This window comes from Malurus melanocephalus, unplaced genomic scaffold (assembly GCF_030028575.1).
Source record: "Malurus melanocephalus ecotype Western Australia unplaced genomic scaffold, MMel_1.1 scaffold_498, whole genome shotgun sequence".
Taxonomy (NCBI): domain Eukaryota; kingdom Metazoa; phylum Chordata; class Aves; order Passeriformes; family Maluridae; genus Malurus; species Malurus melanocephalus.
This window is the reverse complement of record NW_026623730.1, coordinates 335445-360115: the sequence shown is the minus strand read 5'-3', so window position 1 is coordinate 360115 and position 24671 is coordinate 335445. Positions and strand designations below refer to the sequence as shown.

General features: G+C 50.0%; 1 protein-coding gene across 1 annotated transcript in view; it reads left to right on the top strand.

Annotated features, from left to right (window-relative positions):
- Nucleotides 1-6: 6 nt before the first annotated feature.
- Nucleotides 7-24671, top strand: part of FAM53B (family with sequence similarity 53 member B) — a 43349-nt gene continuing 18684 nt past the window's right edge. Inside the window, exons 1-3 of the mRNA XM_057381203.1 lie at nucleotides 7-74; nucleotides 15712-15940; nucleotides 18988-19039. Of these exons, the coding sequence (XP_057237186.1) occupies nucleotides 15872-15940; nucleotides 18988-19039 (121 nt within the window). The 5' untranslated portion in view covers nucleotides 7-74; nucleotides 15712-15871. The remainder of the gene's footprint in view (nucleotides 75-15711; nucleotides 15941-18987; nucleotides 19040-24671) is intronic.

The following is a 24671-nucleotide window of genomic DNA, read 5'->3' as shown; positions in this document are numbered from 1 at the left end:
AGCGGAGCGCGGTCGGAGCGGCGCCCACAGCCGGCCCGGCCGGGCCGCGCCGCCGCCACCGCGGGAAGCGCTCGGTAAGCGATGGAGCGCAGCGGGGCCGTGCCGCCCCGGGGGGTGCCGGGGGGGAGCGGACAAAGGGCGGCGGTGCGCCCTGCCCGGGGACGGGGCGGCACGGAGGGGATGGGGACCGAGGGTGGTACCCCCCGCCGCCGCTGCATCCCCGCGGAGCGGGCTGGGGATGTCCGCCTTTGTGCCGTCGGGTCTCACCCCGCCCCGGGGTGAGCGGGGGGCACCGCGGAGGAGCCTCCTGGGCGGCCGGAGGGTGCGTGGAGCGGTGGGATGTGTGTCCGGAGCGGCGGGGGCTGCGGGATGCTGTGCCCGACGTGCGGGGATGGGCGGCTCTCCGGAGTTTGGCGAGCGGACAGCGAGCGGTCCTCACCCGCTCGGGTTCCTCTGCCTTTGCCACTGGAATTATTTCCTGCGAAAGGATCAACACGTGCTTTCCTTTCTCCGGGCCGAGAGTGCTGCTCAAAGGGGCTGAAACTCGGATGCCGTCGGGCTCGGTGCAGAACTCGCCGGGTTCGGGGTCTCACGGGGCTGCAGCCCAGGGGAGCCGCGGTTGAGCATCCCCGCGGATGGAGAGATGCTCTCCRGCTCACCCCGGGCCGCCGCACACTTCCCACGGTGCCGTGCCTCGGATTTCACCCTTTGCACGTGTGAGATCGCTCAGGACAGGGCAGGAGGGGGCCAGGCCGGTCCCTGGGGTGRGGGTCTGCAGCMCCCAGCGCTGCTGCCACGGGACACSGCAGCTCCGTTCCGTGCTAASAGCCCTGSCAGCGCTGCTGTCCTAGAAAGCCTGTAAGTCTTGTTTCTCCGTTCAGTGACGTCAGGTTGTTCAGGTTCTAAGGTACGTGAAGGTTTCACGTACAGCTGTACGCAGAGATTTCACGAGTAAGGGGCTTTTCCTCTATAATTTAAATTTTCTTGACACCGAGMGTGTTTGCAAGAGCACGGTGCCTGTCTCTGAGTTGTGCCGCTGCCTCTCGGTGCCGTGCGGTCTCCACAGACGCTGGTGTACCTTGGCAGCTCATCCCCTCCTTAGGAAATCCTCTGGAGTGAAAAGTAAGCGTAATTTGTTATGAAATAGGCTGATAGACGAAACTTCAGTTGGCGATTGAAACCAGATGTGCATATTTTCCTTTTGAATCCTCAAGCAATGGTAAAAGTCTGTTTTGACAGATTAGAAACTACTTGCAAATTGCAGAGGTAGCAGTGTCCTGAGATAATCCAGTAAAAACACGGGGGGCTGTGAGCATCTCTGCCCAGCGTCGGGTATCTCCGAGMACAGAAAATGCTGCTGCCATGACAAAGCCCAGATTCCCTTGGCCTGCCTCTGTCACAGGCAGAAATATTCACCAGGGCTTGGCTGTGGGCTGGAAAAAGAAATAAAGAAGCCCCAGAACGGTGTAGATAATGTTTCTAGAGAAAATATTTGGKGTGGGTCGTGAAACTGATTAGAGTGATAGTAAAAAACCTGAATTTCCGAGCGGTTTGCTCTGTCCTTACCTGTCGCGTCTCGGTGCGGGTTTGAAGCGAGCTTCTGATTTATTTCTTCATTTTTGAAAGTCCTCCGGCGCCCGAGGATGCTTGTGGCGGTGGGTGTGTCACACCCAGCTCTGGCACGGCCGGGCTCGGGGAGGCAGTAAGGGCTGGAGGCACTTCACCGGGAGGAGCATTCTGTCTCCTCGCCTCCAAAACTGGGGGAAAACGCAGCTAAAACAACCTGCCGTGGGATCGCTTCCTTCCCTCCGCTTCTGAGCAGGGAAGGAGCTGCCAGGCACGGCCACGTGGAGCGCGGCCACGGGTGCTGGAGGTTTTGCAGCTGAATCCCCGGCTCCGGACTCTCTCACTTGCAGCTTAAACCCAGAGGAGGGAGGGGAATTTTTGTGACTTCCAGCTCTGCACAGAGCCGAGATGTCCAGGAACCACACTGGTTATAGAAAGCAGATGGTCTTTTGCTGTAAATGCTAAACTTTGCATAGAAAATCTGTGCAAATCAGTTCAGTGGATAATTGATTTGTGTGAGTGAGATCCAGGTTTTYGTGTATGGAGATCAAGCAGACTGTGGGACAGAGCTGGCACCAATGTAGGTTAATTTTCAGCTATGGATACCTGCATAAATAAATACATATTATAAATATGCACACATGCAAATAGGCAAATATATACCAATATAAATCCCCAAATCTGCTTTGGTTAATTATATGCAATATTTTATTTTTTTTTGTAGTATCACAGGCTGGCTTCACTTTSAGCAGAAGTATAGGCAGAACAAGAAATACAACTTTTTGCCAAAACACGTGTATTTTGACACCACGGACATTTTAACACACTGACACCATGGGCTGTGTCCTGATGGGGTGGGGAGCGGAATGAGCTTTATCCCATTTGTCTATTTTATTATTKCTGGTTGATTTCTGATTCCTCAAATGGCAGCTGCGTGGTTTGAGACTCTTCTTCCTCTTTTTCTTTCTCTTTTACAACGTTGCATAGAGTTTTCCTTCTCTTTGTCGAGATGGAGGTGGTTTGCACTTGCCYTGTAAGGTCTCAGATGGAAAAGGGAACACCCCAAGCTGAAAGGGTGATTTGGGTTTTATTCCCTTCCCCCTCCCTTGTCACATGGTTTGTCCAATGATGTTGCTGAGAAATAGCCCTAATGAACATTAATCTGTGGTGGGGCAGACTTTGGACAGCGGGCTGGGACGGGGCAAGGTGCCAGAGATGCTCGTAGCTTTTTGGAGAGCTCAGCCTGCTGGGGTCGAGCCTCCTGCCCACGTCCCAGGGGAAGGAGAGGCCAAGCAGAGCCTTTCTATCAGATCTGYCCTCACCAAAACTTTCTCCTGGAGTGAAAATACCTTCAGAAAAACGAGTTTTACTCCCATGGCCATGGGGGACCAGGGTAGCAGAGGAGCTATGAGGTTGCTCCTCTGGAGCTCCTCAAGTTAGCTCTTTTCTTGGCTGACGTTTTCTGCTGCTTTCTCTCCCAAAACGGGGAGGAGGAGGAAGAGGAAGCGAGCCTGCTGACTCGGGGAAACAGAACCAAAAAAAAATAAAAGCAGGTCCCGAGCAGCAGAGGGCCGTGACTGCTGTGGGTCCCACATGCCCGGTGTGGTGAGAGCCACAGCTCCCATTGCAGGGTTCCTGCAGGGCTGGGCAAAAATATCACCAAAACAACAGCTCCTCCAGCATGTCTGCTCYTCAGAGAGCTAAATATAAACTATTAGGAGGGAATTTTCCACCATGCTGCTCCTCTGTGCCTGCCAGCCTGCCGGGCTGTTCCCCCTGGGATCCCCTRTCCCTGATCCCCAGCACGGCACGGGATGAGTGCCACCACTTTCTTTAGGGATGAGACCTTCTGTAAATTCCTTGAAAGCTGTCAGGGCGCTGGCAGACCTGAGCCCTGGAGCTCTGCTTCTGCCCACAAATCTCCCTAGGAGCATTGGCTGTGCTGGAATTGTGAAAAAGGGCTTCTCCAAGGTCACCCTCGTTGCCCGCAGTTGCAGCYTGGCTGCCCGCGACCCAGCTATTTCTGTATTTCTGTAGAGCARCAATGCAGAACGTGGCACTGCCACAGGGAACTGGAGAGAGCAGTTCCACTGGCTGCTTTGTTTTTCCAAACTTTTCTGAGCYGGCTGCCTCTGGAGAGACAAAAATTGCATTTCTGAAACCTCTGTGGGGTGTTGTGTCCCAGTACAGGCTGTGGATGTGTGAGTGTTYAGTCATCAATGGGTGAGGTGGGGATTAAGAATTAAGAAGTGGTGGTGCAGTTAATTTASAGCCAGAATTTCTCCTGGCTTCAGGTGTGTTATCCATGAGTTTTGTAGCCTGTGGTGTTGGTTGTGTTCCATATTGCATCTGATGCACCTGACATATGCTATCTGAAATAAATAAGGTTTGATTTCTTAGAAGTTTCTTTGAAATGCATGGAGGAGTAAAGTGCATTAGACTGACCTGGAGGAGCAGCACCAAACCCTGTGTAAAACTGCAGGCTGTGGGTCCCTGCATGGATGGGTGGGAAGTACCAGGCCAGTTTGGCTCCATAATCACTTCATTTGAGTAATATCTTAAGAACTGGTTGAGTGAGTGCAAAAWATCTGTTCTGGTGCATTGAGTTTCTATACCTCCCCCCTAAAAGTGTACCCAAGGGAGACTCRGTCATGGTTTTTGCTTTTCGAGGATTAAATGTAGCAGCATCATTGGTGTCACTCCTCTGTAGTCCATTTGAAGCAACCCTTGGGCTCCATCATTCCCTGTATTTGTGGCTCCTGGCCATAGGTTTTGCTTTCAGCAGCCAGGCTCAGGGCTGGCTGTGCGGTAGGTGTGGGGCTGTAGCCCCAATTTCGAGGATTAAATGTAGCTGAGGGAGGAGTTTGACTTCACCACCGTCTCGTGCTTACAGATCCTCGYGTCTCCTAGGGTTTGTAAAAAATGGGATCTGGCAAGCTTTGATCCAGCAGCTGGAAAACCTGCTCTGCTCTCCCTCTCTCTGCTCAAAACCAGCCCTGAAAGGAAGGACCAGGAGTCCTTTGGATGGCTGAGGAGAAGCAGGGCTGGGGAGGTGGTGGTGCAGAAGGATGTGGCTGCCAYGGTGCATCAGCTTTGGTCTCCAGACTGGTCTGGACCAGGGGGTCAAGAACTCACCCTTATCCTCCTCCTAAATCCAAGGGGATGAGTTARAGTGTGTTTTATTTGCATTTAAGGCATTTCTTTTTTGTCCTTTACCCCATGATGACTCTTGCAGCAACCCCAGACAAGCCTTCATGCTCCTCTGCCCCACCTGCACAAGTGCTGTCATCGCTATACTGCACCACTGGGAAATATTAATTGTAAGGAAAAGTAATTAATGCAGGCAACTGGTCTTCTCTGGTTAGGACAGCCTGGCAGCATAGTTAGGCCAGGTGGAGCTGGCCATTTCCTGTTTCAAGTGGTGTGGGAAAGTCACAATAACTGGGATTTTTGTTTCTGTGCTTGCCTTAACCTTACTGAGAACAGCCCTCTGACGTGCTGGGCAACAGTGGTCAATGTTATGAGATTACTTCAAGTACATATATTATTATCCCTGTTATCCATGTGCTTTGGGTTGTTTTTTTTTGTCCTAGCTGTTACAAATGAATATTGTACAAATGAGTATTTTTGAAAGGGGAAGTTTTAGTAGTATAAACTAGATGCCAAAATCTACAATTGGGTGCCAAAGTTCAAGAGCCATCATTATTATAAAGACAGGAAGATGCAGAAAGCAATATAAAATATCCACTTTTGGTTTTGTAGCATGTCTGTTAATTCAGGTTGCCCAGAGAAGCTGKGGCTGCCCCATCCTTGGAAGTGTTCCTGGACAGGGCTTGGAGCACYCTGRGATAGTGGAAGGTGTCCMKGCCATGGCAGGGGTGGAAYGAGAAGCTCTTTAAGGTCCCWTCYAATCCAGGCCATTCTGTGATCAYTGGACTATCAGCTGTATTATAAATGAGATGCAGTGCAATGGATGGTATTCCTCAGAGTGAAAGCATCGTGGTTAGTGAAGATCTGCATTGCCAAAATGTAAATGTTTCATTTGGAAACTCTCACCCACGTTTTTCGTTGCGCATGGTTTGTGTTGTCGGTAGAAATTACTTTTCCCGTGGAGGTTTCAGATGTGCGTATTTGAAACTTGATTTAAAGAAAAAGTTCCAGCTCTGCAGTGTGATGGATTGTGCTGTCAGTGCCCTCCCTGTGCCTGTCCTGTGAACCCCATGACACACACAAAGGTGGCAGATTCAGAAGGAGCTGGACCAGAGCCAGGCCAGCCTGTGGGAAGCTGCTCTGCCAGCCCACCCTGCTGCTCCCTGCACATCCCACCCTGGGACATGGGAGCTGCTGGGCCACAGCTCCCTCGGGGTGTAGGGCAGCGAGCCAGGACAGCCCTGCTCCTGGGAGTGCTCTGTGTGTCACTATTTTTAGTCATTTTCTGAATTAATTCTTGCCAGAGCAGTGATGTTAAAGGTCTTTCCAACCCAACAATTCTACAATTCAGTGTCTTTTAGAAAGGCCCTAGTGCAGAGACAAACCTATAGCACTGGCTGAGAGCCCCCCACAGTCATTTGTGGTGCTGTAGTTTATTGCAATGATTATCATTTCTGTCATTCAGGAAAAAAATTGCCCTTTGCCCTTGTGTGGGTCTGTGYAGCTCGAGTTTCCCGCTGGGCTGGGGAGTGTCCCAGTGCCCTTCTGCTCCCTCCCAGGGACCTGCTCGGCWTCCCCTGCCCTCCCTGAGGCAGCCAGGTCATCCCCAGCAGTCACCACTCCACATTCCCCTGGGTYTTCAATCCCCTCAGTTGCTCCTGGAGTCTCCTCCAGACCTTACTCAGTGGTGAGACGGGGCTCCAGGTACCCACAGATGTTGTGGAGCACAGAGCACAGAGGCTGTACCATCCCTTCTCCTCCTGGAGACCCCAAATTTATCCAGCCTGTGGACACATCCCTGCATGCCTGGGCAATGTCCTGCACCGTGCAGGAGCTTGGGGAGGTGACCCTACCTTTGAGGTGAGTGGCTTTTAGGCAATTCAGTTTTTTAAGGTGCATCTGAAGGTCTGTAAGCAGCTGTGCTGGTTGTTTCTCTCTGTTCTGTGTTACCAGCTTGTTTTGTTTCTCTCTGTTCTGTGTTACCAGCTTGTTCTCTGTGTTTTGCACTTTGCTGCTCTCCACTCACACAGCACTGGTTTTCCCGTTTCCTTCCCAATTACTGCCAGAACATTGCACGGCATGGGGTGACAGTGGCAGCATCACTGCAGGTCTGAGATGTGCCAGTGGAAGTGTGATCAGCCACTGTCACCCATTTCTGTGCCCTTTAATGAGTTTCTGTTGTACCAGCGCTGCCTTTCACCTGCACAAAGGCTCCAGGTGAGGTGGGAGCTCTTTCTTTGCTGTTGTAATTGTGATTCCTGACTCACTGACCTTGCCCTGAAACCAGAGCCGTGCTGGGCTCGAGGTGTCTGTCCCCAGGGACCATCAGTGGTGAAGGCTCACAAGCCTTTCTGCCACGATCTTATAAAATCAAAGGTGTGAATTTATTTGGAGCTGTTGTTTAAGAAAGGTCTATATTTAGTGTCTGCTGTTTAATATCATTCCAGGCTGCTCCTGACAAATGTGACTGTGTGGTTTTCCTTTCTCCTTRGGACAGTAATGTTTATGCTGTCTGTCTCTTCCTTTTCTTCATCCTGGCTAATGTTCCCATCATTCTTTCTGTTGTCAGTGGGACTTCTTGTCCTCAATATCTACAAAAAAAACCCTTTATCTTGTTTTCTAACAGAACCTGAACATGCAGCCTCATTCATTGAAGGTGTTGGCATTATTTTAGGAACTTCATCACGGTTTACAGATTCAGGATTCATTAATTCCTCCTCTCATTAGGGATGCGAGTCRCTACATGTTTTTTCCATGTGATGAAGGTGGGCATTTTTGCTGCCCTATTTGTCCTGGGCAATCATTCGTGTTTGTGCACTGACAGARTACCTGGCGTGGTTCCCTTGCTGGCAGCCGTGGAGCAGGGATGGGATGCAGCATTTGGGTCAGTTCTCCTCAGGATGCTGTTTTGGGAGTGGGCTCTGTGCTTCACACCTCTGTCCCCTGGGCTTCCCCTTCCCTTGTTTCTCTCCTGATTTTCACCTGTGGATGAGAGAAAGGGATTTATGGAGACTATCCAGAGATGGAGTCCTATGGGGTGGAAAATGCAYRTTTTTAATTTTTTTTCCCCCTTTACTGCTCCATGTTCACACTGTCATAAATGAGCTCGAGGAAGCCTGGGCAGGTCTGTGTTCCTGCCAGCGTAAATAAAACCAGGGGCTGTTTGCATTTCCACTTAACTTTTAAAAAAATTTTCCTTGCCTACAAGCTGGGCTGCAAAATCTGGGCTTTTATGGGTGTTAAGCTACAAGGAGCTCATCTTGCCTTACTTCATGGAAATCAGGGATATTTCCAGGGGTGAAGCATCCCAATTCTGGGAGAATTGTCCTCTCTGGGCATTACCTCTCTGTCTGGGCAATGCCCTGGTGGGGTACCTCTCTTTGGGGCTGTGGTGCCTTGGGTTTCCCAAAGTTTGCAGAGTCACAGGAGGCAGCATCTCCCTGCTGACCTTCAGGGATCCCTGATGGAGCCAAACCTGGGGAAGCTTTGGGCTCTACGTGCTGCTGACACCTCTCAGGAGCAGAGAGGGTGTTACAGCCACAGATTCTGTATTATTCCAGCCCTGCCAGCGTCTCCCTGTGATATTAAAACCAGCAGCTAAAAGCCAGGTCCAGGCTCTGCATGAATGGCTCTGTGGAAACGCTGCCGGGCACGTTTCAGTGCTGCTCTGCCTTTGATTTAGACGGGTAAACACGGTGAGTGGGTGTTTGCTTTGACTTTCCCTCMCAGCCAAAAACTTCCTTTGAGGGGAGCAGGGCTGTTCCCCATAGCAGCAGCACCGGGAACCCCCCATTTTCCCCAGGATCAGGATCAGGGGTACCCTGTGCCCAGGGCTGGGAACGGCCCTGGCAGAGCCTGATTTCTGTGGATGTGGCACAGTGACACAGCTGGGATGATGCTGCAGGAAGGATATCCTTTTGTAGGCATCTCCCTCTGCTTGTCCCACACTCTGCTCCCTTTGAAACTTCCCAAAATCACCTCCAGCTTTGGCTGCACCAGGATGTCTCTGGGACCTGACACCCTTTGCTGTGGTGGGTGGTCACTGGGGGATGCAGGGTGGGTGCAGCCCCAGGAAAAGCCCCCTTCTGCTCATCACACATTCCCCCATCTCCACCAGARCTACCAAACCCGGCTCCTTGGCATCCCCTGCACGTAGGAGCCGTCTTGTGGTAACAGATTGTTGTGTATTTAATGAACCCGAGGAAAAACAAGAAATGTGGAGGCTGCGGGGCGATGCGAGTTTGCTGTGCAGTCTGCCAGATCCACGCTCCTTCAGACAACTCACAGATGTTTGGCTGCTCGTTCCTTAAAGAGATTTGTGGGAGATGCAGGGCTCGGAAATTCGTGGGGGGATGGAGGTGGCAGCATGGCAAAGGTCTCCTGGCCCTGGAGGGTTCCTTCCCTCCCTCCCTCTGCTGTCCCCTGGACACTGTTGATGGCAACAGAGGGACAAACAGCAGGGAAAAGTGCCTTTTGGTCGCTAGGAGGATTAATAAAGGCTCCAGGTTCATCTTTCAGCAGCCCAGGAGCTCTTTGAAAGCCATTTCTCAGCTGAGGAATGAACCCCAGAGCCAAAGGGCTTTGGTCTAATGCAAACAGTGTAGGGTGTGCAGGTGACAGCAGGCACGTGTGTCACCCTGTGTGGGATCGGTGACCATCCACTGAAAGCATCTGAAATTCTTTTAACACTGCCTGCTGAGTTCAGGGAGACAACTTCAACTTTTGGAAGGTTCTAAGGGATCATTTACTGGGCTTCACATGAGGGTTCTGCAGTCTCAAAGTGTTTATCCACAAAGGGGAGGCRGTGGAAGATAATGTGGAGTCTGGCAATCGGTCCCTACATCCARTATTTTTCCTGCTTTAAATCCAGGTCTGTCCATGAGGGCTGTCAGCCTCTGCCTGTTCTCCAGCTCAGCCCTGCAGAAAGGAGAAATCTGACTTGCAAACAGCTTCCAAATTGGCTCTGACAGCGATGATGGTGCTGTGGCTCTTGGCAGGTGTTCCCCAATTACGCAGTGAGATGTCCCAGATCTTGCTCCTGCTTCACCCCGCTGCATTTTTGGGGTCACTGATGAGCAGCAGAGTTGCAGTCGGTGCTGCAGYGCTGAGTTTGCTTTGCAACTCCAGGATTTGCTTCTCACAGGAACTTTGAGAGCTCTGAAGCCTGGGCTGGCTGAAAATTCCCCCTGACTGAGGGTGGGCAGCTCTGGCACAGGATGCCCAGAGAAGCTGTGGCTGCCCCTGGATCCCTGGCAGTGCCCAAGACCAGGACTTGGAGCACCCTGGACACATGGAAGCTGTCGCTGCCATGGCAGGGGGTTGGAATGAGATGATCTTTACAGTCCCCAAACCATTCAGTGATTCCAGCCCTGAGAGCTGTTTTGTCTGTGAGCAGATGGAGGTTATTTCACAGGGGCAGGTGTTCCCAGGGCTGCATGTGCTGTTTGAAGTTGTTTGTGCTGGAGAARTGAGTCAGTAAAAGCGGTGTGGTGGGGCCATTTACCTTCTCCAGATCAGACATCCCAGGCTGTATGTGGGGAAAGAAAAAAAGGAAGAAACAAGAATTGTGTTTTTGTGTCTGTTTACTAGAGCATGCTCTGAGYGGTAATTAAAAGTAAACCCGGGCCCTGCTGCCTTGTTCAGCATCCCCAGTTGTCGAGATGAAGCAGCCAAGGCAATTCTCAATTCAGCAATTCCTCAGCTTTTGGGAGCGTGGCCAACACTCACAGTGTCTCACAGACCACTGCAAATTCTTGTAATAAATCTCCYGAGCGGGGCGGCGGGGGAAACCCGCAGAAAGGTGAGATGGTTTGTTGGAACGGCTGGCTGGGCTGCTGCTGCTGCTTCAGCTGCTCTTCTTCTCCAGAGACAACCCTGGAGCTGCCATTCTTCCATGGAAATGCCACTCAAAGATGGAAGCAGTCCCCTGATGAGTGGAATAGGCAACGATTACAGGTTTGCTCAAAGAAAATGTGTCATTTCTGTGGTCATTGGGGTTGGGATCTTCCTGTAGGCTCTGTCTGCAGGGCCAACACTTCCAGGGATGGGGGAGCCACAGCTTCTCTGGGCTTACCACCCTCACAGGGAACATTTTTTTCCTAATATCTAATCCAAGCCTACTCTCTTTCAGARTGAAGCCATCCCCCCTTGTCCTGTCACTTCCCACGGCTCCTCGCTTGCACCTCTCTCTCTCTCTCTGGTCGCTGTTTTGCAATGACTAATTTTGCTTTCTTCTTTTCCTTTTCAGTTGCCAGGGAGGAAAAGGCAAAGTCACTGCCCAGCACCATTTCCTTCGAGCTAAAGATGTTGAGACAAAGCACCTCTGCCCCTGCCCTGTCCTTTCAGTCCTTCCGCTGCTGCTGTGTTTGGGACTCATTCCCCTGCCACTCCTACTCCCTAAGAGCACGGGGGCAATAAACCTTTTACTCAAGTAGATGCTGTGTCATTCTCCTTGATTCCTCTTTATTCTTTTCTTTGTGAGAGCTTGCTTGTAGCTGAAGTTCAACCCAAGCAGAGATCTGGGTATGAGCTTGGATTTGAGGCTCTCCTTGGAGTTTGGGGGTGTTTGGATGTGYGGTTTGGGGTTGCAGTGCTGGGGTCACACTGCCTTTGTGTGGCTTTGCTGTCAGGCTGGGGCAGTACCCAGGCACGTGGAGCAATGGATAGGGTTGGAATAACAGAGTTTTATTTGCTCAGTGATTGTTTATGGCTGTGGGCAGGACTCTGGAATGTTGGCTGTTCCTGGGAGCCAGGGCTCCTCTCAGGATGCACATGGCATTTGTGGTTCCTCACGGGATGGCTGCTGGCACGGGACACCTGCAGCTCCTGCTGGCTGGGGATTTATTGGTGTGGCTGCAGATGGCAGCTCCATCCAGGCTGTCCTGCACTGGCACAATTCTGGGCTGTGTTGGTGAGAGCCTCTGTGACGCTGTTGGCTGTAACACTGAGCTGATGTGGTTCCTGAAGCTGTGCAGACCCACAGAACCATGCTCAGACACTGCTTTCATTAATTAGTGCTGAAAGCATGTCCTTGTCTTGTYAGCCCTGGGAAAGCCTTGTCTGGGTGCAAACAGGAGCCAGAGGAAGACTTTTCCTCATTCCTGTCCTTTGGCTGAGCACCTGGAGTGTGGGACAGCACGAGGATTTTCCAGGCAGGAGTGGAGCCCATGTGGGAGCTGTGGTCTCTCCTGGATGGTGTTTGCCCTTCCAGCAGCTCRGGAGGATCCTGTGGAGCTGSAGGAGCTGACTGCAGGCTCAGGGTGAGGTGACAGGSCTGCAGGATTTCTCCTCCCAGGGCTCTTTCCCCTCAAGGGAGTCCCAGGGATGATCCTGACACGCCTGCCTCCGTGGAAATTCAGTCCTTGGAAAGTCATGTGCCCTGACTCRTGATCCYCTTKGCTCAGGACTAGCCCACCRGGCATTTTCAGAGTGTAARAGCCYCTCCTCTGGCYCTGAATGGCTTCTTYYACATTTTTTGGAGGTTTTYRCCCCYTAAATAAATTMARTGTTCTCTAATGACACAGAATAGTKCTCAAGCAAGGGGAACAAGGTGCCCAGAGCTGAGCCCAATCAGCCCTGATGCAGAAGGCAAATTATTGCTTGAGTGAGGAAATAAACCCAGACTCAGCTACATGCAAATGATAGGCTTCATGGATTTTTTCCAAATTCGTTACACAATAAATCAACAAATTGAAGATGTACTCCCTGGCATGGTCCAAAGCCCTGAGGGTGAGACAGGCTGTGCCATGAGGAGATTCGGTGTAGTCCCAAATCAATTCTAAGAAGTGGAAGGATGGGGAGAGAGAGGAAGTTTTTAGTTTGTGTGAATATTGCTATGTTATGCTCGCAGAAAGCCTTAAACCCCAAAATTTCCAATTACAGCCACCAGTTTTGGTTATTTCCCCAAATTYTTTGTGCTTCCCTGTAGGGTTTGGSAGGGGATGAYCAGYTGTGGTGTGCCTGGTCCCAACMGTAGTCTGCATGGAGAAATCAAGATTTCTTGCGCCTCATGAAACAAGTTTCTGTTTCACTGATGAGAGTGAGAGGGAGGTGAAGCCCTAGAATCGTGCTCAGAGTTTGGCCTGGAGGGATTAATTTTGGTTCTTCAGACATCTAAACTGCTTTGAATAAACTCCAGAAATCACTCCAGAAGTGAGTCCTTGCTCAGCTGTTTTCCTCAAGCACAGCACAGGGGATGGAGCTGGGTTGGGGTGGAGAGTGAGGTCCCTGGTCGGTCATGGCTTCTTTATTTGGGACTTGGAGCACATTAAAATTCTTTTGTGCTCCTTACTTTGTGCCTTACAAAATTCCCCAGAGTTTACCTTTCAAGCCCGTGGATGGGAGTTGGATCATTTGGATTATTTTTTTTTCCCAAGCCCAGCACTCCATGGCTGTGATACTGTGAGGAAAGCAACTCTAGGGGAACCTCTTCCCATCTCTTCCACTGCAAAGATCACTCGAGGCTTCTGCTTGGTCTGTGGTTTGAACCATGGAAAAAGCAGGATTTGCTAAAATTTGGGGGTTTCTGTGCTCTAGAACTTGTGGTGGGCTCTTCACACAGCTCAGGAGATTGTGTCAGTCCCAGTGGCCACAGCTTGAGTCTAAACTTAACCTTGACATCATGATGGAGGTAGTTCCTTTATCTGATTGGAGGAAATACATTTCTTAGAGTAATTAATGGTCCCTGAAGAGTACCTTTTTGTTATCATGTGTGTGTGTGTGGAAGCGTCCAGTCTATAAATACACCGTGGTTTCCTCCTCAGCATCAGCAGGGCCATCCTGGCCCTGCAGGTTGTGTCCCATGGCACTTGTTTGCATGGAGAGGATGTGGCAGGGCAGCACCGTGCGTCAGGAGTGCTGTGAGGCAGGATGGGGAGCCACAGATCACGTTTCACTGCAAAGTTTCCCTTTTTATTGCAGTTTCTCCTTGGGGATGGTTCCAAAACCCAGCCAAAATTAGCTGATACCTGCAAAGGCACCTCGGCCCTGATGTTGGGGGGTGGTGGCTGCCAGTTTGGCAGCAGTTTGCTGTGTTCCTGTTATTAGGGCTGTGTTAATTGCAGGGGATGCAGGAGCAGGGAGAGGGAGGTGTGATGGTGTGATGGTGTGAGCTGCATCCCTGCTCCTGCCTGGCTGTGCAGCCGAGACTGCTGCTGCTGCAGCATTCACCATCACCTCAGGGAAGGGTAAATATGGCTGAGGAGATCTCACCTGGCAAAGGAGGAGATGTGTTTAGCTGCTTTCAGGCTGCTCTGAAGATTTTTTTGATGYTTGTGCCGATGGTGGTTGTGGTGTCCTCCCAGCACAGGGAGTGTGGCACTGCTGTCCCTGTGTTGGGGACAGCTCAGATTGTGACAGTCAGGAAGGACAGAATGACAGAATGCTGTGCTTTGGGATGCACCTTAAAGCCCATCTCATTCCACCCCCTGCCATGGACACCTTTCACCATCYCAGGCTGCTCCCAGCCCCAATGTCCAGCCAGGGATCCAGGGGCAGCCACAGCTTCTCYGGGCACCCTGTGCCAGGGCTGCCCACCCTACAGGGAACAATTCCTKCYCAAAATCCCATCCATCCCTGCTCACAAACTATGTGTCATTCTGACAGCCTGAAATGTGTACTTTTCYATTTGACAATTTTCATTTGGTCCCTGGGCTGCCCAGAGGTTTATGATGGAGTTACCAGTAAATATAAATTATAAACCCACCAATATCTCACAGAAAGCTGGAGACTGTACCAGGCACCCTTGAGAACAGTAAATCTTTGGAAAATGTATTGATTCCCAATCTTGGCTTTGCACTCTGGATGAACTTTGTCCTCATAAAATAATAGAAGGTGATTTTTCTTTACCAGCCAGCTGGCCTTTAAATGAGCTACTCTGAACACCACAGCAAGCTCTAATCCCAGTAAACACAGGATGGTTTAGGAGCTGGGAAGAGCAGCCCTATCAGATCAGAATAAGGGTTAATACTCAGTGGAATATTCTCATCTGTGGTCCTTAAAAATCACAATTGGCTTTGGCTGGATGGCACAAGATCAGTGTTTTATTCTCTYTGGGCTGTGTGAATGCTGGGTTTGGTTGTTTGCATTAACTGCAAAGCAGCAAAATGGCGAAACAGGATTAGGGGAGTGATTTGGGGAAAACGCTGATTTTGGTAATCAGATTTGATTTGCAATCTGTCTGCTTTACAAGGAAATAAGTCTGCTGGGGAGGATGCCAGGAGCTGAGGCAGGGCTCATGGTCAGGGCTGGGCAGTGTGTATGATCCTGGCTTAAAGTTTGTGCTTTAAGAGCCTCCTTATTGTCCATCTTTCAGCTTTTCCTACCTTAAACTGCCTAAAATTAGGCAAGGATCAGGAGGCATGGTGTGGCCTTTGGGATTTCAGGGCAAGGAGCTGTCTCTCCTTCCTTGCAGGCAGCTCTTTGCCTTGGGTTTTTTTTTTTTTTTTTTTTTTTTTTTTTTTTTTTTTTCCTTAAAGGGCTCTTCATAGATTGGGAATCATGGAGTAACTAGGGTGGGATGGGGGCATCCAGGGGATTTCACAGCCTTAATGATGCTGGAGAGGCTTTTTCTGCTGGACATCTGCTCCCAGCTGCTCTGGTGGCAAGGGCTTCTGTGAGATCGACCCTGGAGCTTTAAATTAGCTCTTCTTCCAATGTCTTGGTACCTTCAGTACAGGGGATGGGAGTCCCCTTTCCAAATGGAGAATTCAGAGGGAATTTTGTTCATTTGACTGGAATACTTGTGTCCCTCCAGATCACCTTGAGTGCTTTGTGTGCTTGCACAGCTCCTGTGAGTGCTCTGTGATGTGAAACACCTCTGTGCTGATGGGGAGCAGAGGGACACCAACAGTGCTTGAGATCCTGAAATAAACTCTCCTCTCGAGCAGCCACCATCAGGGTGGTTTTTGGGTTTTTTTGAGCAGTGTTTGCCCCTTGCCCAGGGCATCCACCCTCCAGGCAAGTCCCCTAAAGCTGTTYCTCTGTTTCTCTGTGCAGTTTCCACACTCTGAGGCTGCCCCTGCACATCCCCCGAGGAGCTGGCGGGGCCCAGCCTTTCCTGGGGGAACATGGACTGAAAAAAGGAGCTTTGCCAGCCCCCAGCTGCCAGCACCCTTTGCCTGGACCCTGATGGACTCGGAGGCAGGACTGCATTACCATGGTGATGATCTTAACCAAAACTCGGGAAAACAAAGGTGCTGACTCCGTAACACGCAGGACTGAGCTGGTAAGCTTTGTGAAATCTCTGTTCCAAACTGTTTCACTGCCAAGAACTTTGCTGCAGATTTATTAAARGGGTTTTCTGTCCTGCAGGGATGGATCTTTAGATGGTTTGTAGCGTTGCTTTCTACCCAGCTGCATTAATATCCAAGGAGCAGGTGGTTAGTAAAGGATTTGAGTGCTGTGGCTTTTGTGTGTGTGGATTTCAGTCAGCGTCCAGTGGGATAAATTGTACAAAAAAAACCAAATCAGTGCTGTGAAAAACACAGGTRAGAAGTTGCTTCACCAACAGCGAACAGATGCTCATCATTAACAGGAGGATGAGCAAGAGGGAAGCAGGATTAAGTGGGAGATGGTGAAGGGCAGGGCTGTGGGATTTAATTTCCCTGGGAGCACAGAGAGGTGCAAATCCAACCACACTGAATGAGCAGGGAACAACAAAAAGAATAAAAAAGAAAGAGAGGCAGCAAGCAGAATAAAGGATGGTGTGAGGGGTGAGTGTAACTGTGGTAGGGGCAAATAAGGGGCAGCATTGTGTGGAGGTGTGGTCAGAGCAAATGAGGAAGAGCTGCAAGGTGATGAGGAGCTGTCTGTGAAAGGCCAGAGCAATTCTGGTTGGGGACATTTGTCCCTCTGTCCCCCTGGAGTGATGGTCACGGTCTGAGAAGAAGCTCCACCGAAGGGCAGGGCACWCTGAGAGTCTCAGATAAGGGTGTCAGGAGCACGGCAGGAAGCAGCTGGCAGGATTCACCATAAATGGGCATTCTGAACATAAAAGAAATAGAAATGCCTGAGTTTGCTGGGGAAACTGCCTGCTGGGCTCTCCAACAGTGAGCACAGAGTGCTGGGGGGAAGGCAGGCTGTGAACGGCACARGAGAAGGTGAGCAGTGCTAAAATCTGCCTTGAAAGGGTGAAATTTGGGAAGGATATCGATACATTTAAAGGATATCCTTGCTATAGCTCCTGCTGGGAAGTCAGAGAGGGGACCTGGACATCTGTGCCAGCAGTTCCCTGGGAGCTGTGTGGGGCAGGGGAAGGGACAGTGGCTGCAGAGGGGCAGAGGAGAGCAGTTTGTCCTGCCCCTAAGAGAAGGGCTGGGTGCTGGGGATGGGTGATGGCAGTGCCAGGGATGCAGAGCTGTGATACAAAACTGCCCTTGGTGTTTGCTGAGTGCTTCCTGCAGCTCTGGGCTGGGTCAGGAGTGTAGGGACAGGAATGTAGGGACAGGAGTGCAGGGACAGCTCTGGGCTGGGACAGGAGTGCAGGGACAGCTCTGGGTGGGACAGGAGGGCAGGGACAGCTTTGGGCTGGGACAGGAGTGTAGAGACAGCTCTGTGTACTCAGGGGGAGTTGCTGGGTTGCCCAAGCTGCCAAACCAGGGCAGACAATCACAACAAGGCTGATCCAGAAAAGAAAGCAAGAGCCTTTCTGTTGTCTTCACGGGGAAGGCCAGAAAGYGAAACCTAAAGGAAATGAATGTCTGAGCAATGGGGCAGGGTCACCTGCCAACAGCCAATGGGCTCATTTGGTTCACTTCTCAGCTTGGTATAAAGACAAAATTCCTAGAAAATGTTGATTATATTCAATATGGGACATATTCAGGCTCCTCTCCCTCCTGCATTCACAGTGTTTGCTCTGTGGGGCTGGCATTCAGATGTGCACTGGCACACCCCTGCATTCTCTGGTCCCTCTTCCATCTTTCCTCCACTTTGGCTGTTCCTCAGAGACAGCAGCCCATCCTCTCTGCCTTCTGATTAATTCTACTGATGCATCACAAGGTGGGGCTTCACAGGGGTAGAGATATCCTTTCTTCACCTGGAAAACTGGCACAGGCTCCAATGGTGGCTGACCCTTCTTTACCTTCTCCACATCTACACCCCAGGGTTGCTTCCCTATGCTTCCATATTCAATATTTCCAGCTTTCTAAATATGAAGTGGGATCCTTTATTATTATTATTATTATTGTTGTTCTCATTATTCACTGGAGAAGCTGTGGCTGCCCCTGGATCCCTGGAAATGTCCAAGGCCAGGCTGGACAGGGCTTGGAGCACCCTGGGACAGTGGAAGGTGTCCCTGCCCAGGCTTTAAGGTCCTTTCCAACCCAAACCATTCTGGGATTCCATAGCTGTGTGAGCAGGGAACATGTAAAACAGGGATCAGGAGGGAACGTGTGAATGCAGGGGCCCAGGGCCAGATAAAACACAATTATGGCAGKGCAGATGAACGTGGGGGCCGTGCTGGTGCTTCCCTCAGATGATGGAAAGCCTCAGTCAGATGGGATGGCTTTGCCAGGATAGACACTTCAGAAGCCAGAATGTGGATATTTTTAGGGGTAATAAAGGAACAATTAGTACGAAAGTGTGTTTTTGCAGGCATAGCTGAAATGGCATGCAGCTGTGGGTAACATATTGATTTATTATATGTGAGCCCATCCATGCTCATTTTTAGAAGGGTGATGGTGTCTCTTATGCTGTCAAGAGGAAAATTCTTGGGAGAAAAAGAGTGTAAAAGGCAAGCAGGATTATTCCATACCCACACAGTGGCCTTTYCCCCTATTTTTAGTGCAAATCAGCACAATCCAAGTGCAGACTCCCCAGAAGTGCTGAGGTGAGGACGCCTTGCCTTCAAAACACATTATATCCTTAAAAAASCTAAATAGCTGCTTTGTACCTAGACAGGGGAGGCCTTAATGGGCTTGGATGGGGTTCAAGACACCACTTCTGCTGCTTTCTTGCCYGATCCAGGATTAACTCTGAATTGCAGCTTCCAGCTTAAGTTCTCCACAGTTTTGGGTCCCAGGGATGGAGACCTGGCTGCAGCTCTGGGTGAGGACTGGCTGCAGCAGCCTTTGATTTGCAAGCTCAGGCCTTGACAAGGACTCTGCACCAAGTGTAATTAAAGTTGATTTCACTGAGGAAATGTGACTGGGTCTGTCCCCCGGTCCCTGATCTCCTCCTCGGGGCCGTGTGGCTTCACCCAGGCTGGAGGCAGGGTGGTGGCTGGTGCCCAGGGCGAATCTGCCAGAAGTGAATAGTTTTTCTGGTTGTTTGCAGCACACTCCAAAGATGAGTCAAGGACCTACCCTCTTCTCTTGTGGCGTGATGGGTAAGTAACAGAAATTCTCCGTGTTCCCTCTGCTCCCTCGTGGCCATGGGTGGGGAGCTGTCCTGGCTCTTGGATGTCTCCAAAGCCACTGCCCTGCAGATTTTGGGGTGGGTTCCCCCATAGCAGGGATGGAGGGACACCACCACACCACACCAGTTCCACTCTCCTCCCCAGAGGTGATTGCTGTGCCCTGTTGCCATTGCTGAGTGAATTTTTTATCTTTTCCCCTCCCTTTTGATGCATCTGCTTATTTTTAGAGTTACAGCTGAGATTATAAATCTTTGGGGTCTGAGGCTGTCTGACTGGTGGCTCTCAACTGTTTGCATGATACAAGCAATAAATAACAGTATTACCACCAAGATGTTCCACCACTGGCACAGAGTGGTTGGGCAGACCTCAAACAACTAAGAAAATGTCTAATTTTTGCCGTTGACAGTAACCATGATACAAGATGCTTGATACCTTTTATGTCAGAGCTTGCCATCAGTTTTTATGTCAGAGCAGTCATAGAAATGATGGAGGATTGGTGCCTGGATGATCCTGATGGAGTGATAGTGCCAGGGGATGAGCTCTTGTGCTGCTCTCTTTGGCACACACAGTGGGGAGATGCTCGCTGGGCGAGGCCCCCAAACCCAATTAAAATTGTAGGTCAGGCTTGAGCCAAGCTCCTTGCTGTGAAAGCCAATCCTCTGCAGACAAAGAGGCTGCCCCTTTCCTCATGAACACAGCTCTCATTAGCGTTAATGAGRGCTGGGCACATGCACTGGCAGGAGATGTCCCCCCAAGCTCTGATAGCTCCAGTCATGGCGAGTGCRGGGAGATGGAGAGCATTTGTGGGTTCTTTCAGATGAAAACCACAAGCTTCCAAGTCAAGAATGGATAAAGCCCGTTCCCTTTCTCCTTTCAAACAGGAGCAGGGAACAAAGAGCTCAGATCAGATGGTTTTGTCTCACACCGTGGCACTGGCGGGCTCTCAGCAGATCCGCAGTCTCTGCCTCGTTGAGAAGCATCTTTGCTTTGAGAGCTTCTACAAAGCCTCCTGCCTTTCCAGTGCTGCTGTGCTGCTTCTCATGGCTGCCAAGTTATCCTCCTTCTGAGGAAATTGAGTGTCACCTCCTTGACCTCAGCTTGCCCTGTGGTGGTCTCTGTCCACCCAGTGCAGAGGAGCCCATCCCTCACTCSTGTGAGGACATCACTTGGCTTGGCTTCCATTTTAGGCATCTTCCCCAAGTGTGGGCCATGATCACAGGCTTATCCAGTACCAAAACTTGCTTTAAATCTTTTTAAATAAGTTATTATTGAAATGCAAAACTGGGAGAACATTTTAGGTCAAAGGGCCAAGTCAGTGGAAAGCACTGAGATAAATAAAAGCAGTGAAGGTTGGGTTGATAGCACAGTCAGCGTGAGGCAAAGATCCACAGTATGCTGGAGTTTTGGAGCAAAATTGGCTGATTTTTTTCTGGGGTTTTAAACAAAAGAGAATCTTAGAAAAGGGTCATCCTGGTGCCTTTGGGGCAAGGGCAGCTTTGGGCAGGAAGGCAGCTTGTTTCTGGATGCAGCAGGGGAGAGGGAAGCCCAGCCTCTGTTGGTAACAGCATCATCCAAACCCTGGAGCTTTCCCCTAAACACTGCAAGAAWCTGAAAATGTATTACAGATTGTATCCAAAATCAGTATATTGAGTAAACATTATTAAAGACTCAGTGTATTGGATGATGCACAGTTGGGTCCAATTCTCAAGGTGACCTAAGTAATCTTTTGGGTTTTACATTTGTAAGAAATATTCCTGCCAGTGAGATGATAAYATTACTAAAAAGATTGGGTTTTATCTTTATATAGCCCTTTGCCWGGAGGAAGATTAAAGGTGAAATGCCTAAAACTATAAATTCAACAACTTCTGTTTTCTCTTCTCCTTGATGGGTCCTTGAAACACCCAGGAGTGTAAGAATTGTCCTGTTGATGGATACTTGGGGTTTTKCTTCTCTTTTTTTTTYCCCTTTTCCTTCCTCAGCAGTCTCCATGGCAGGAACCTAATGAAAATATCAGTGTCTGTGCTAGAAGAAGGTGGCATTAGAAAGTTGGGGCATTAGGGTGGTGAGGGCCTGGCACGGGCTGCCCAGAGCAGCTGTGGGTGCYCCATYCCTGGAAATGTTCAAGATCATGTGGAGCACCCTGGATTAGTGRAAGCTGTCCCTGCCTGGGTCTTTTGCTGTCCACCCAAAGATGGAAAAATTTCAAAAATATAGGGAGTCAAAAGTAATAGAATGCCAGAATGGTTTGGGCTGGAAGGGACATTAAATCCCATCCAGTGCCATGGCAGGGACACCTTTCAYTATCCCAGGGTGCTCCAAGCCCCATCCAACCTGACCTGGTAAGAGAAGCTCTGTGGGCGTGTGCTGAGAGCTGTGACCTCCTGTTTTCTGTGTAAGCAAGAAATTATCTCTGAGGGAAGCTGCAGGCAGGRCTTTATTGAGGCTGTGACAAGGTGCTTGCGCAGGCAGGATCCCAGACCCGGCCCTGATTGTAAAATGAGGAGGAGGAGGATGGCTTTGAGCCCATGGTCCTGCACTCATCCTCTGGAAAGGGCTCTTCCCAAGGCAGCCATCCTTTCCTTTTCCCCTTGGAGGGCTCTCTGAGGGTTTGTTCTCCTGCAGAGAACAGGGTGAGGGATGGAGCACAGGGGTCAGGCTGTCCTTTGGCACTGCCACATCCCTGCCCATGGCATTGCCAACACCTTCATTCCGAGCGTGCCGGGGCAGGGCTGCAGCCTTGGGCTCACTGTGGCACAGCTTTCTTGGAAGTGGCTTTGCAACCTGAGTGGGTGACAGAGGAAAGCCAAGGAACCAAGAAAAAGGCCAGCTCATGGAATCATTAAAGTTGGAAAAGRTCTCCAARATCATSGAGTCCAACCTTGARCCCCTTCAAAGGGGTGATGGGCCTTGACTGCATCCTGAAAAAGGATCCAAAAAAACCTGCCAAGCTTGCCTGCCTCCTCTTTCTGAACCAGGATTTTATGGGATTTTGGGKTTTTTTTGGAAAGTCCATCAGTGTAGAGCATCTTGGTGCTGATTCAAGCACAGTCACTGTGCAAAGGGATAAAGCTKTGCAGGGAATTCTGGTGAGGTGTAGCTGGAGTGGGGACACCTCTCCACAGGATCCCCTTGAAGACCTGGGCACATTTCACTGTCAGGGTGGGAGATTTCCCCACGAGGAGCCCACAGGTGTGTTTAATCTCCACAGCAGATTTTGGGGCTGTTGTTTCCATTTCCCATTGAAGCACAGCTCTGCCCATTGTATTTTCAACTTATTTCTGCCCTAGGAAGGCTCCCTGGCACTGCCATCAGCTAATTACAACCATTAATTGTGTCCCACACTTAGAAATTATCTCCTGAACACAAAAAAATGTCCCACACTTAGAAATTATCTCCTGAACACAAATAGGAGGCAGTGAAAAATACAGGCTGCTTTTTCCCCTGTGCACAGGGATTGTGAGACCAAAATTCAACTTGAACAACATGGAAAAAAAAAAAAGAATTGGATGCGCACCTGTGCACAGACAAATGTTTGGGTTAGGTTCCAAACAGAATTTATCTGCCAAAAGGGATAAGAAAAATTGATTGAAACCCTTAATTGCTTTACAAGTTGCCATAATAAATTATGTATTAATGTAAATTATTTCATGGGAAAAGARCGTGGAGGGAACTTGAGCAGAAGGATCATGCATTATGTATAAAAAGGAGCTGTAAAAATATTATAGCAGCACATTTGTGTCGCTGCAGTGAAAGTTGTGTCAGCGTTTCGGTTTTACACCCTTCTCTGTGGTTATGAGTGGTCATTAAAATTTACTCTGTGTCACCAGAGGAGCTCAGCAGTCGTTTGAAAAGCCCGGGGCTGTCTCAGAGCTGCAGAGTGTCCTGTTCCCACAAAACCTGGAGCTCAGTGCTGGAAAACCTGGCTGTGATGCTCTGGGGATGGATCCTGCTCCCTGTGGGGCTGTGCAGAGCTCTCAGGGCTGGAGGACAACACCCACATTCCCAATTTTGGGGTGTGACTCCAGCCCATGAGCATTTCTCACCCTGGACCACTGGGCTCGTTTGATGCGGGGAGGGTTTTGTGAAAGAACAGCTGGATTTTGTTCCGGTGTCAATGTTTATTTTTGCAGTTTTAAGTCAAAATCCAGAAATAAGATGCTATTTCATCTAGGGACACTAGCAGCCAAGCCAGGAGCCCCCTGTGCTACCCTTACACCATGCTCTGGTTGTCCCTTCATTTTCCAATAGGCAAAGGAGAGTTTTCCAGCCAGACAGCTCACTTGCAAACCAAGGGGTTCTTGTGGTAGGTTTTATCCTGGAACAAATTTCTGCCTCAGGGTAAACCAGGCTGAGGTTTGTAATTAAACAAATTAATACATGTTTAGCTGCAGCAGAATTAATGGCTCCAGTGCAATTATTGTTATCAATGTGTGCCGGATGGGAATATTAGTCTTAAAAAACTGAGCAGAAAATCAGCTGCTTTTCTTCAATAAGGTTTTCCAGAGTTGTTTCATTACATTCTTAGCCCTTAGACTACTCCATTTTCAGGTTTTTTTCAGGGCAGCCTGCCTTCTGTTTGCACTGAAAACCCATTTTCTGGGCTATCTGGTATTTTGGGACCGGTCAGTGATAGCTGGGGCTCAAAGGGGCCAGGTTGTGCCAGTTCTTGTGGTACAGGGGAAAAATTAAATAACCCCAAGCTGGGGCTGGGGATAGTGGTGCTTTTACCGTTTTCTTTGCCAGGTTTGGAAGATTTATAGCTGTTTGTGCTGAAGCAGGGGKGAAAGAGGAAGGTGTCCCGTATCCTCCTCACCAAGGCCTTTTGTGCAGTCTCTGGCCAGAGGCTSGTGGCAGCTTGCCATGAAAAATCGCCTTCTATTTCTGTTTCTTTTGTCTGCTGACCTGACCCAAGAAATCTCTCTGCTGGCAGCATAGCACAGAGGAAAAATAATAAAGATCTAAACATAGATGGAATTGTCTAGCGCAGATTTCTCACTTTTCATTGTGTTTATTAAAATGAGGGCAGCAGCCACAGTTGAAAGGCCGTGCGGTTATTGCGGGCAGGGCCAGGCTGTTTGTGGCTGGGGCTGTTATGGCAGCAGCTGGAGGCAGGGAGAAACGGGAAAATGGGCCAAGAGTGGTGAAAAAGGCCCCAAATCTGACCTGCTGGCTTGAAACCTTAGTCAGAAGCGTTCTGCACTGTTAAATCTTCCCCGCCAGGCTGGTACCTGCAGCTGCGGGCTGGGCACGGCTTTCAGTTCATCCTCCAGTTCCCCGAGTGGAAATACCCAAAAAGCCCCCCAAAACATCGCATGGCTTAGATACAATCGTGTGAAACTTGGCAGTGACGCTTCTCCAGCACGGTCTGGGCTCTGTTTGTAGCAGCCAACGACAAAAACAGGCWCTGGGGAGAGGCTGATGACTTTTTTCCACTGCAGCAGCAGCGGGGYTGTCCTGCCATGGTTTTCCTGTTGAAGGTGTGTCTGCAGAGAGCCCCGTCCATGCAGGGCAGCCCAGCCTCCAGGGTGCTTTGCTTTCCTCTCCTATCGTCAGTGGGATGAGTTCATCCTCTTTAATCCTCTCTTCTCATCTGGCTGTTGGT